Source organism: Dipteris shenzhenensis, chromosome 10 (assembly GCF_047967505.1).
Source record: "Dipteris shenzhenensis isolate YYH24624 ecotype China chromosome 10, Dip_SZ_1.0, whole genome shotgun sequence".
In the NCBI taxonomy this organism is placed as follows: domain Eukaryota; kingdom Viridiplantae; phylum Streptophyta; class Polypodiopsida; order Gleicheniales; family Dipteridaceae; genus Dipteris; species Dipteris shenzhenensis.
This window is the reverse complement of record NC_141605.1, coordinates 29,014,043-29,027,672: the sequence shown is the minus strand read 5'-3', so window position 1 is coordinate 29,027,672 and position 13,630 is coordinate 29,014,043. Positions and strand designations below refer to the sequence as shown.

Genomic DNA, 13,630 nt, shown 5'->3' with positions numbered 1-13,630 from the left:
CAGACCGTAGTCAGCTTTGTAGTTCTCTGGTTAACCGTAGTTAACCCTCTTGGTAATAAACTAAGTTTCCCCGATTGAAGTCAGGTTTACTTGATCGTAGTCAAGTATCTTTGACCGTAGTCAATTCTCTAACCATTAAAAGAACTCTTTGACCATAATTAACACATATGAAAACTCTTTAACTATGATCAGATAAATGGTCAATTGTACTTTGACTTAGGATATTTACATGTGGTGACACCTTCCTTGATGGCACGATGAGGAGGTTGGGCTTCTCCGAACGGTGGGTCCGAGGGGTCTCAGCACTTTATGCAGGAAGCTCCAGCTAGGTAACCATTGGGGGCCACACAAGAGAGGCATTTCCTTTATCCCGTTTGGTGAGACAGGGCTGCCCTCTTGCCCCTCACCTCTTTCTTTTCGTGGTGGAGGCCATGGGCTATTTCCTATGCTCTTAGGCTGCTAGTCTTTCAGGCATGAGGCTCCCAATTCGACAGGAGGAGCAACTGCTAGACTCAGAGTTCGCGGATGACACAACTTTGCTTGTGGAGGGGTTAGGGGCGAGCCTGGTCAGGGGGGCTCTGGCCATTTATTGTGAGGCATCTGGGGCACGGATCAATTGGCCCAAGTCTGTAGGCTTCTTCACATGCATGGAGGAGGTCCTGGAGATCCGAGACTGGGGGACAGGGCTCGGCTTTCGGTGGATCCCACGCGAACAAACAACGAGATACCTAGGGTGTCAGGTGGGTCTGGATATCACGACAGAGGAGCAAATTGCCCTCGTTCTAGAGAGCGTTCGGTGCAAGCTTCTATATTGGAGCTCAGCCAAACTCTCCTTAGCAGGTAGGGCCCTTGTGGTCAACTAGGTTTTACTTGCTACATCCTGGTACATCGCATCCTGTTGGTGCTTCCATAGAGGCTGCATGGGATAGCTCAGACGATTGGTGCACACCTTCCAATGGGTGGGGTCGGATGGCACACAGAACACTAGGACTAGAGTGGTGTGGCAGACAATGATCCTTCTACAGGCTCAAGGTGGCTTGACGATCATAGACGTGGAGATGCAGAGCTGGGGCCTCCTCAAAAAGATAGTGGTTTGGAGGCTCACTCTGGGCATAGAGCCTTGGAAGCTCCTCCTTAGAGGAGACTTCTTAGGAACACCCCCTGGAGAGGTGGATAGTGGCAGCAGTCCTATAGATGGATGTTCTCGGAGGTACCACTCACAGGGAGAGGATCCCCCTTTATGAGGAGCTTGATCAAGGTGTGGCGCAGGGTTTCGGGAGGACTCATTCAAGCCAGCCCTTTCTGCAAAGAGGAGTTCGAGAGAGAACCTATTTTTTGGCACCTAGAGGTCAGGGATGCGGATGGTCGGATGCTAGGACAGAGGATGAACATTGGATGGGCACAGTGGGACATCAGTCCAGCGAGATCCTTTGGGACGTGGAGACGCCTCCCCATGGATATAGAGGGTAGAGCTCACTCACCTGCCCACTTGCGTGGAGCAGGCCTACGATCCCCGAGTCGTGGTGGGAAGGGTTGAAGAGCCCTTGGACCCCTCACTATTGGGATGGGCAGTTCTCACGAACGAGAGTGCCTCTCAAGGTGCATTTTTTCAGGGAGCGCCTTGGCTTCATCTGCCGCAGGTTCTACAGGGTGGGACCAGGGGTGCTTCTACAGAGTGAGTCGGAGAGGGAGGCGGAGGAGCTGGGGTCCTGGAGGACATAGAGTGGCAGAGGATCAGAGTGGTTGGTCGCTTGGGCAGAGAGGCACATAGACCCGACTATAGTTCTTTATAGCCCAGAGGGAGCAATCTAGCGGCTTTGGCTGTGGGAGGGTAAGCTTCTGAGGGACATCCAGTGGGACTCAGGAGAGTGGTATTGGCCGGCGAGGAGGAGAGAGCTGACACGAGAGCAGAGTGACAGCGGGAAGAGATGACGTAGAGCAATTGAGCGAGAGACACAGAGACGTTGCACAATGCAGAGGGAGACCAAAGCACACACGATTTAGGTTCAGCCCATTTCAGCTCTCCTTAGAGGGGACCGTCGGAGCTGACATGTCACTCTTGATATAGCCCTGGATACAGAGATCACGGAGACCATGCCCCTCGTACAGCGAGAGATGACTTGACAAACACAGATACGAGGCATCTTCACATCCCACTGGGAAGCCACCTTGGCACCGGATATGTATCTTTGAGCATTGGTTTTGAGTGTTTGAGTTTTGAGAAACTCAAACACTCAAAACCAGTGCTCAGAACCAGTGTTTGAGTTTGAATATTATTAGCATAGCACTCAGCAAAGGGCCTTAGTGAGCCCTTTGCCTCAGCCCATAGGGCTTGTATGAATCACTCTTTGATTATACTGTATCTCTTAGGCTTCGAGGCCTTCCAAAGTTTGGTAATATATCTTTCTTTCTTAATTTGCAACATAAATATATGACAACAAAACCAAGATAGCGACTCAATAGACACACAGAAAGCTTTGATATTAAACAAAAAGAAGGTTCACCCCTATAGGTTGCCTTGATACAAGTGACTCAAAAAACTGACTACTTAACAATTGCCAGTTGAGGACAATCGGCAAGACTCTAACAAAATGACTTTGCTAGATCATACTAGCTAGTCTAGAGAAGATAGGCAACCTGACACCGAGCGACGCGCTGACGACTCTCATGTGTGCGAGCAGAATAAACCGAAGCAGAGAATTGCGTGAGATATAGATCAACTTCATCGCCTTGTTTCCATAAATCACGAAACGTTATGTGTAGGGTGATTGCGACATGCAACGTTATGTGTAGGTGGTTGCGACATGCCCATCCCTCCTTTATTATTGGTCCCTTAGACTAGGATCACCAAGGAATGGTCCCCTTTGCAGGTTATCCCAACAAGGGATTCCTTTTCTCTTGAATCTTGCTATTGGCTCCTCTTAGGTGGGCGAGCATCTTAACCTCTCCTTGGGCAGCTAGGGGGTTTGCTGACTTCATGCCTCCAAGGATCTCGTCAGACTTGTATTCCATTTTTCCAATCAATGTGATAGCATTGTCCAACATACAACTCCCTTGGTTGTAGATGTTTGGGTGCCAGATCACGGTTGCCCCTCGAAGTTGTCCTTGCTTGGGGGCTGCCTCAAATGGGGCTGCTTGAGAGATGCTGCCACACTCTCATTAAGCTTCGCATCAGTGGTGATCCTTTCCTTGTGAGAGGGGCCTTTGTGAAGATCCATTGGTGAGAAAGTGGCCATTGTGCTTCTGTATAGGGCATGTTCCTTAGAAGCCCCTATTGTAGCAAGATCTTCCAATTTCGAAGCTTGCAGCGATAACCATGACAAGGAGCTTCCCTAACCTGGCTCTACTCTGTATCTCTGGGTTGATGATACCTAGGCCCCCATGTGCCTGCGATAGATAGAATCAATCTTCTAGGCAACCTTGGGGGTATTTTGTGTGCCATCGGAGCTTGCCCACATGAAATTGTGCGCCAAGTGCCTTAGCTGTCCCATGCATTCTGTTTGAAAGCACTAATAGCAGGCGATATACAAGGCCATTGCTAAAAGGACCCAACACTCTCCTTGCCAATGAGAGCCTTTCTGAGCTCTAGTAGAGGAGCTTGTGCCGAACACTCTTTAACATAGTGGCAATATGTTGTTCTTTTAAAATATGCCGTCCCACCTAACAACCCAAGTAAGTTGCCAGCTAAGAGGTCCTCGAAGCATGTATTAAAGCCATGTGACTTATTGCAGTTGGCCTTGGCTCTCAAAGCCAAACAATACATGTCTAGGGAAAGTGGAACCCTCTTGGATGAGCCCTCAATGAACAAGGCTGTAAGATAATCATCAGCAAAGATGATGTCTTTAGCCTGCAGATGTCATTGACAATCCCTATAAGCAAGAGGAAGAGTGCAGTAACGATGATTTGGAAGAAGCTGAAATTTAGTGTGAGATATGAGCTGTAAATGAGCAGCCAATGCTGCAAACAGAATCAACAAAGAAGCTTTCAAAATGCTACTCGAAGACATTGCAAGACTTAGGGGTTACTGGCAGTCAAGAATCTTTTGAGAATGTAGGACAATCAGACGTATTGCAGCAAGCAATGCAGCTATGATATTGCATGTAATGGATGAGGATAAGTACAAAGCTAGGCTTGTGGCCAAGGGACACTCCCAATAAGAGGGGTGGATGCTTCCCAATGGAAGCCGCTTGAAATGGATGCTATGCATAGGAATGTCACATGGACACTTGTGGATCTATACAGGGTTACGGTGTTATTGGATGCCCATGTGGGTATAAAGGAAATATGAAGGCAGATGGCTTCATGAATAAATACAAAGCTAGTCTTGCAGGGCGAAGGGACACGCCCAAAAAAGGGGGGGATTTTAATGGAAGTTTTGCAGGAATTGCAAAAGCCACTATTGTGATCACCATCACGGCCTTGGCAGCTCAATGCAAAATGGCAATGTGATAAAGTATGCATTTTTTATGGAGATCTGGAGGAGGTAAATTGAGCAGCCAAAAGGTTATGTGATGAAAGGGCAAGAGACAAAAGTGTGCAGATTCAAAAAGTCCCTTTACGGTCTCAAGCAGGCCCCGACATCTTGGTACACTGAAATGAAGACTCCTTTCACAGCCAGAACTTGAATAAGAGCAAAGCTGATCACAGCATATGTGTGATGCAGACTAATGACAGTATAGTCATAGTGCTGTAATATGTTCATGACCTCGTCATTATAGGCAATGATGAGCCCTTTATAGCAAATATAAAGGCACTTAATATCTTTATGACCTCGTCATTATAGGCAATGATGAGCCCTTTATAGCAAATATAAAGGCACTTAATATCTTCATGACCTCGTCATTATAGGCAATGATGAGCCCTTTATAGCAAATATAAAGGCATTCAGGCTGTGCCATGGCTCATTGTCAGGCGTCCTGTACTCATTGTCCAGGGGTCGGATCTAGAATCCGACATTAGTTAGCTAAGGTATCTAGATCATCTAACATATGGTGCAATAAAACTTTGTGCACTGTTGGACGATTGCCATTTGTAATTTTGTGATTGAATCTGGGACTAGGTTAGGGTTTTCTAGGATTTGAGGTTTAGCCCACTCCATAATTTTGTTTTCATATCTGGGCTTATTCTCTTAATACAAGTTATACTCAAGTTTACTCTCGCTCTTTCTCATTCCTCAGATCAAATTTGTTTTCAATATCAAACAATCTTTTGTTTTTGTGGTGCTTGTAGCGACATGAAGTTATCAATGCTGCATCCAAATTTCACTAGGTTGGATTGGGGAAATTCTTAAGAATTTGAAGCTTGGTTCCCTTCTATTTTGCTTGGTCTGTGGCTGCTGCTTTAAGGAGTGATAAGTAAGTGTGTGCAAATGTTGTGCAGGAAATAAAAAGATAAAGATTGATTCAAAAGTCAATTTGCAACAAATTGTGCAAGTGTATATGCCCACCCGTGACCAGTTACGAGCAGTAGGAAGGTCTGATTTGGTACGACAAATCAAGGTAAGTGCTGCAATTTTAAGTGACCAAGCTTGTGCATTCGTCGCATTTACATATCTTTTTCTTTTTTGCTCCAATTTCTTATATTCATTGATCTGTACATCTCGGTCGTAATATGTGGATTTTATTTTTGCACCCCCCTTCAGACTCAGCCCCCTTTCATTCTCAGCTCTCCCTCTTGAGTCTCACCCCCTTGTCGCCCCCTTTCATTCTCAGCTCTCCCTCTCGAGTACCCCCCTGTCGCCCCCTTTCTCAGCCCCCTCATCCTTTTCTTCATGTCCTGTGAATATTTTCTCCTCCCTTCCCCCCCTTTTTCAACTTTTAAAAATAGAATTTTTTTGAAGCTTGCACCTTAAATTCCAGACTATGGCTCAGACTATGGCTCACGCCTATGGCTCCTCAAACTCTACGCACCTATGAGTATCTACTTTAGATCCCAGGCTGATATTTTTGGGCTCAGACTTTTCCTCGGACGTGAAGCTGAGCTTCTAGAGAGTGAGATGATAGATGATACTACTGTTTTTTTGGATGCCTCACCACAAACGCTTACTTCTTGCAAGACAGTCTTGGATTTATTTTGTACTGCTGCTACGGGAGCATGCATCAATTGGCATAAATCCAATGGCTTCTGGATCAACGACGAGGATACCCCGGATTGGGGGAATGACATTGGTTTTACTTGGATTCAGAGGGGTGTTCCCGTCAAGTATTTGGGATGCCAGGCCGGTACAGGCGTCTCTCCATCACAACAGGTTGCTCCTGTGTTGGGGAGTATAAGGAGAAAGCTCTTTCTTTGAAGTTCAGCCAAGCTTGACCTTGCCTCTAGAGTAGTGATTGTTAACCAGGTTTTGTTGGCCACAGCTTGGTTTGTATGCTCTTGTTGGTGCCGTTCCTAGCGATTGTGTCACTCAGCTCCAAAGACCTATACATAACCTTTTATGGAGTTGACTTGATGATAGCCAGGGTGGCTGGGGAGACCTTGACTCTCCCCACACGAGAAATCGGTCTCAACATCATGGATCCAAATTTATAGTCCAGGGCAAGATGGTGTGGTGAGGGGACTTATGCCTGGGCAAGAGCCTTGGAAGGACTTCTTTATTCGCAGCATACAGTCTTGTACACCGATTTTGGGAGGAGACTGGATGGATAGCATTAGATGGATTTTCACTTTGGCCCACCTTAGGTCTCCTTCTTCCATCTCTGTTAAAAAAAAAAAAGTTGTCCTTCTTCCCCTCTTATGGCAGCTATCCTGAAGGCTTGGGCCAGCTTCAGGAGTACCCTTCAGAGAGTTCCCCCTCTCGTGAAGCGATCGATAGGCAGCCTGCCATGTGGAATGATAGCATACTTGAGTATGGCAGACGACTTGGTACCTCTCACTACTTGCAGTGGTCCAGGTGGGAGATAGAATTTGCTTCTACTGTGGGATCCCGAAAAGCTTTCAAAGAGCTTCCAGAGGCTCAGTTGGTAAGCAATCTCAGAGGGAGTGTAGGTAGAATTCAGCAGATTGATGCAGCTATACCAGTGGATTGGATGGACATAGATGATATGCCTATTTCATGTTCCACTTGGATGGGAGCTTTTCCGAGAGCGAGCAGTCCTCTAAGGTTATTGCTTTTTGTGGTGCAGATGAGGAGGCCCTGGTTTTCAATGTCCTTGCAGGCGGCAAGTTGTCTAGGTCAACTGATGATGTTTTATTAGAGGTGACATTTCAGCCTATTAGGATTGTTAGTCTTGTAGATTTAGAGTGGTACATAAATCCTCCCTCGCGGCTTATTACCCTGGGTGCTTGGAGAGTGTGGCTTTATGGGGGTATTCCCATAAAGTCCTTGCAGTGGGATTTCGGGGAGTGGGAGTGGATCGATGAAGGGCACCAAGAGAAGAGCCTCCCCATCTTTCGTCACATTGTTAGCAAATGCTAGGAGCTTTTAGTTGAGTTGTAGAGATTGGAACTCCCATTGGGAGGGATTTGAGATCTCTATTGACTTGCAGAAGAACTTTTGGAAGAGACTCTAGAAATTTCTTAACTCTTTTCTTTTGACTTTCTATTCATGGTGGGATTGCAGTGAACCTGTGGAGATCTAGCTTTGGGGCCGACCTTGTCCTCATTTTCTTTCTGCTATGAGTTAGTTTAGCATTGCTTATGGGATTGCAGACTGGTGAGGATTATGTGGGGATAGCCAACATTTTCAGTACTTTTGGCCGTTCCCCGTTCTTAGTGACTCGGGCCTCAATTACTTGCCTCTTTCTTTTGAGGCCTCAGGTCTTTTATGAGAGACATGGCTTGTCTTTAGCTTATCGATTCGACGCCACTTAGTTGAGCCATGCTCTCCGGATGATGTTCATGTCTCACCTTTTAGAGCTGTGCATGCCTTTGTGGATTCTTCTTGGGAGATATTGGCGAGTATTGTAGTGTGGAATATTTGGAGAGCTAGATGCACAAAGGCATTGGATGCATCCCATATTTATCCTTCTCATACCCTGACCAGTATATGGACAGACATTGTACACACACTAATGTCATCTCGGTGAGCAAGCAGGTGTTGTCTTGACCATTTTCTGCTAGGAGGGCTATATGTTGTAGAGAATGGAGGGACTTCCCCTTCTTCTCTGAGGTTACTGCAAGGTTGAGATTGCACTTTCAGCCTCAACCTCGGTTGTTTTCCACCTCTTTTTGAGGATGTTTTCTACCATGCATTGCATGATGTTTTCTACTTTGAGCTTGCTCTCGTGGATTTTATTCATACTTGATGGAATTCACTTTTTTTTTTGGGGGGGCGAATCTTGCCCCAGGCAGAGGGAGGACTTGGCATGATTGATCTAGAGATGCGAGCAAAGCCTCGTCCGGAGCCCTGAAAGCTCTTACTTTGGTCCGGAGCCTTGGAAGAACACTCCCCTACTGGAGGATAGTGGCAACAGTCTTGTGGAGGGATCTTCTTAGAGGCTTCCCTCATAGGGAAGGGGTTACTGTTGATCAAGGGTTTGGATATAGTTTGGTAGTGCTTGTTTGGTGGACTCACATCTAGAGTTTCATGATTAGGAGAGATGTGTGTTGGGCAAGCAAACACATGTTGGTTGGGCACAGTGGGACAATGGGTCGGCCAGTTTCTTTGGAGCATGGAGTTGGCTTTGTAGAAAAGCTAACCTATTGCTTGCTAGTTTCAGTCTAGTTTCACAGCCTAAGTAAGCAGGAATAACATTAGATAGTAACAAAGGGAAAAGACAGCATGAAATTCATGTGCAAATTCATATTGGTACCTAGAATTACATGTAGAACCACAAAATTCATGGTAGGCTGGACTGCAGCAGCATCATAGGTGGAATAGGAAGAAATCACCATAGCCCCATGTAAATGACTCCTCATCTGGTAATCCTTGCTATCCTGAGAACGTTGTCCCTGAATCCAATGATTCTCTCAGGTATATAGTGTGTTCGTCCTTCCTCATCCATGGGTGGAAGCTCCTCTATAACCTGGTCTAAGGGACCCAAATATTTCTTCAAGAGAGACACATGAAAAACATTGTGAATTCTTGCTGAAGGAGGAAGCTCTAATCTGTAGGCTACATTCCCAATCTTTTGTAGCACCTTATAAGGACCATAATATTGATGAACTAACTTACTATTGGTATTTCCCTTTAACGAAGCATGCCTAGTCTTAGGAAGCCTGAGGCAAACATGATCTCCTTCTTCATTGAATAGCTCCCTACGATGCTCATCTGCATACTCCTTCATTCGAGCTTGAGCTTTGACCATGTTGTCCTTACACAACTGGAGAATAGCTGCCATATGGGTCCAATCATAAAAAACAGTAGATGGAATATGCACCTTGTAGCCATACAAAGCCTCAAAAGGGCTCATCCCAATAGAAGAACGTTTGGTGCTCGAAATAGAGCCTAGTGCAGATTGCGAGCTGAAAAATTGTATCCAGCTGGTCGCCTAGCCAGTAGAAGTACCTGCGATGGAGATAGAGTCTCCAGCAAAGCAGTAGCAGCAAGTCGAGGTGAAGGAGCAGCTACAGGATGGCTGGAACTGCCTCAAAAGGCTTTGAGCTAACGATGTAGCTGCTGGAAATCCCTGAAGAGTGTCCTAGTCAGATCGCGATCTGCTGTAGAAGTAGCCCGAAGTGAAAAGACAGCCGTACAAGGCCTAAACTAGCTGATGGAGATCTGCGAAGTGCTGTGGACAGATGCCTGTGAAGTCGCCGATGAAAAACTCCTGGAAGTCCCTGGAACAGCAGCTGCAGGAAATGTATTATAGAGAAACTGTAGGGTTTGCAGTGGAGCGATCAAAAAGTAGACAATACTCAGACACAACTGAAGAACGGAACTCAGAAAACATAGTGCCTGTCGGTCATATGAAAAACTGAATACAAGAACCTCAAGCCGTCGTGTCTGAAGGACCGTGGCTGAGGTGAATCAGAAAGATGATTCCATGTAGAGAGACAGTAGAAAAGATAGCAGCAGAGGGAGCGTAACGCAGTCCTCCGTGTAGCTCGATGATGACAAAGAAGATGAAGGGCTAGAGCTGCCCTAGGAAATGGCTGAAAACCAGCATGCTCTAAGGAAGGAACCTTCAGGCTATCTGGAATAGCAACATGATGAAGAAAGGGAGCTGATCTGGGGCAGAAGGAGCTGATCTGGAGCAGAGGAGCAGAAGGGGACAGATTTGGAGTAGGATGGGACAGATCTGGAGCAGAAGGAGCTGATCTGGAGCATAGGAGCAGAAGGGGACAGATCTAGAGTAGGATGGGACAGATCTGGAGCAGAAGGAGCTGATCTGGAGCAGAGGAGCAGAAGGGGACAGATCTGGAGTAGGATGGGACAGATCTGGAGCAGAAGGAGCTGATCTGGAGCAGAGGAGCAGAAGGGGACAGATCTTGGAGTAGGATGGGACAGATCTGGAGTGGAAGGGACAGAGCTGAAGTAGAGGAGCAGATCTGAGCAGAGGAGCAGAAGTTGGGACAGATCTGGAGGAGAGGATGGAGCAGCCAGGAGGCAGGAAGGAGAGGCAGAAGAGGAGGCAGAAATGGAGGCAGCAGTGAAGGCAGATCTGAAGAGGAGAGGTAGATGGAGCAGGCGGGCCTGCAGCAAAAGATGGAGGAGATGAGGAGCAGCTGCAGGTCCTGTCCTATTTGAGGAAGTGTGGGGGCAGAAGCCTTTTATAGGCCAGACCTAGCTGGTCGGTGGGCCTGCCAGCTGGTCGGCCAACTGGTCGGCCAGACCAGCTGGTCTTTCTGGCCACTTGGTTGGTTGAGATGGCTGGCCTTTTGGCTGGCCTGTGAGCTGTTAGATTGCCCCATAAATTGGGGATTGCTTAGTTGCTGAATATGTATGGTATCTGTACGTGTTTGTACGGACATCCGTACTATTGTACGGACTGTACGGAGAAATGGCGCAGGATAGCAGATCTGTTGAACGATGGAGCAGGTTCAGCACAATACAGTAGGTGTACGGGCAACTAGTACAATTTGTACGGAAAGGGTGCGTAGGAAGAAGATCCTGCTCTGATACCACTGAAGGGTCGAATGAGAGAGAGAGTGCAGGTAGCAAAGGGTCGCAGAAGAACATCCGTCACGTCAAACTTAGACAAACCAAAAACAAAGGAGTACAAGGTACAAGTACCTAGACCTAGGAATAAGTGTCCTAGGTGTCACATAGGACTAAGTGTCCTATGTGGCCTAAAAGACACTAACACTATGAGTGTCTTTATTTATGCCTACAAGGCACATACCAATGCCTATAGGGCATCACTAGAACCACCAGAGGATGGCCTACATCCTTACCTTTATGGGAAAATCTCATAAACCTCTGATGGAAGTCCATGGTAATCTCCCCAAGTGATTGCAGCAAATCACAACCAAGGACAATATCAATGGGCCCCATGTCCAGCACAAACAAATCTCCTTGGAAGACGTATTCTGATGACAAGTGTATTTGAGTACCTTGACAACAAGACTTGCTGAAAGAATACTCTCCATTAGCCACTTGTACCTGCAAGCCATGATGAATAGTGGTAGGCTATAATCTTACTGCCTCAGTAGATCTGGAATTAATGAAGCTGTGAGTACTCCCACTGTCAACCAATATGTGGACTGATCTGCCCTTAATTGTCCCTTGTAGCCTAAGTGTATGGGCATTATGAGACCCCACAAATGCCTCTGGAGAGATGCTGTAAGTAATAGATTGGGTATCCCAAAACAACTCATCATCATCCACACAAGAGTTCCCATCTGATTCTTTGTCCACCTCTAAGTGATCATCAGTTACTTCAACTCTCCATTGATGGCATTTACGTTAATATTTTGACTGCAAATCACCATCAGTCATGGTATTAGAAACAATACACCCACCTGGGTCGAATGGAAAAGAGGGTTCACATTTGGAATCATGAGAAACATCATTGTCTCCATAATCATCACCTACACAGTCATGGAATTCAGCCTCTGCAATAGTGTCTTCATAAGAAGGGTCATCATCAAGCTCTAAGATCATACTCAGTTTGACACCTGATTTGGCCTTACACACATTCTTATGGTCTGGATTCCATTTCTCTCCACATCAGTAAAATAAATTCTTCTTCTTTCTGTCCTCTATAATAGCTTGTGACAATTGCTTGACCACTCTATCCTTCCTGTCCTTGGGGTCCTTCTTAGAACTAGGTGTAGTAGAGGTATGCATTGATGGGATATCTCAAGGTGTATGCCTCAGGCACACCTTGGTTTCTATGTGTGAGTGCTAGAGGCACAGTTAGGTGCCCACAAGCACAGTTAGGTGGTGGAGAGCCACATAGGATGATTGAGAGAATCTAGGAGCAGATTGAGGAGATGATTGTGGAGCTCTGAAGTCATCAGTGATGTCAGTGAGCATGTATGAGGTGCCTACTTAAGGACCTCACTCTTCTTCATTCCAAAATGCAAGCAATGCAAGTATTCTGAGTTTGTGTCCCTTCTTTGCTTTCCTTTCAGCTTACCAACATGGTATCAGAGCCCTTTGATTCCTTTCTGCCACGTCATCATCTTCTTCTTCTCCATTTTCCTCCTCCTTCCCAAAATCTTTGAGAGCTTGGTTCTCTGCCTACAAACGACCATTGCCCAAACCCTCTGAGCTGTAAACTCCTCTAGTATGGGCAAACTTCCACCTGCAAGCAATTGGGAAAAAAATGTCTCCGTTGGCTGCCATTCTCCAAACAGCGAATTTCTTCTATTGCTCAATACTCCCTGCCTGCTCCGCCATTGCCTGAGCCCTCTTAGGAGTGGATGGGCGACCTCAAGACGAAGATTTTGAGCCATTTTTCAGCTCATTTGGTTCAGTAACGAAGGAGAAATCGTCAAAACTCAGGTTCAGCCTGTAGCAACTCCCCCGGGCAAAAGTGCGCACCATTTCGTCCAACCTCTGTGCTGGACCCTCTCTGGTATATGAGCTTTCTTTTGCTTCAGAAAGCCCTCTTTTCCTTGCTTTGAAGAGTGAGCTACAAGCCCTCCAAGTTCAGCCTTTTGGTTTTGACAGTTTTGGACAAGTTTTTGAAGATGATGCTACATAAAATGCTACTCTAGCATTTCTGGTTTTTTGAAACTTTCAATAACTTCAGTACAAGTGTGGCTTCAGTTTTGTTTTGAATTGCTAGACCTGGTTTTGATTGGAAAGTATTCATTTTAGCCACCTCTATGAAGCATGTAAGTGAAAGCATCATTGTTTGAAATTTGACTTTGCTACATTAAATGCTTATATTTTGAAGCATTTCAGTTGTTATTCTAAGTCCTGTAAGAGAGAAGACACTGCCCAATACCTGGGTTAGACCCTCTCATGGCTTGCTTATGCAAAATATGTGAAAAGCCAAAACATAAAGCAAAGTCTTGTTATGCTACAAAGGATGAAAATGCCAACCTGACTTCCTTGTTGAAGATTGCCAAAACAATGGTTGCCAAAAAGGAAGCAACTACAAAGCCAGAGATCTACCCTCTCATGGCACTTTTATTTGACTCCAAGTACAAGAAAAAGATGAAGGTCAGATACCTAAGATATGCTTCTCTACACAACTATGGAGATGACAAGATAATTGTTCTCTTGAAGGATATGATTTTCAGATCCACTTGTTCTATCATAGTACCATCTTATAAGGCACTAGACACTGCCCATGTG

The 13,630-nt window shown here is 45.9% G+C and overlaps 1 protein-coding gene across 3 annotated transcripts in view; it reads left to right on the top strand.

Moving 5' to 3' along the window:
- Nucleotides 1-13,630, top strand: part of LOC147897659 (uncharacterized) — a 132,557-nt gene that overhangs the window by 38,054 nt on the left and 80,873 nt on the right. For all 3 annotated transcript variants that reach the window (XM_087380429.1, XM_087380428.1, XM_087380430.1), the window contains exon 4: nucleotides 5,380-5,498. In XM_087380429.1, the coding sequence (XP_087236555.1) occupies nucleotides 5,380-5,498 (119 nt within the window). The remainder of the gene's footprint in view (nucleotides 1-5,379; nucleotides 5,499-13,630) is intronic.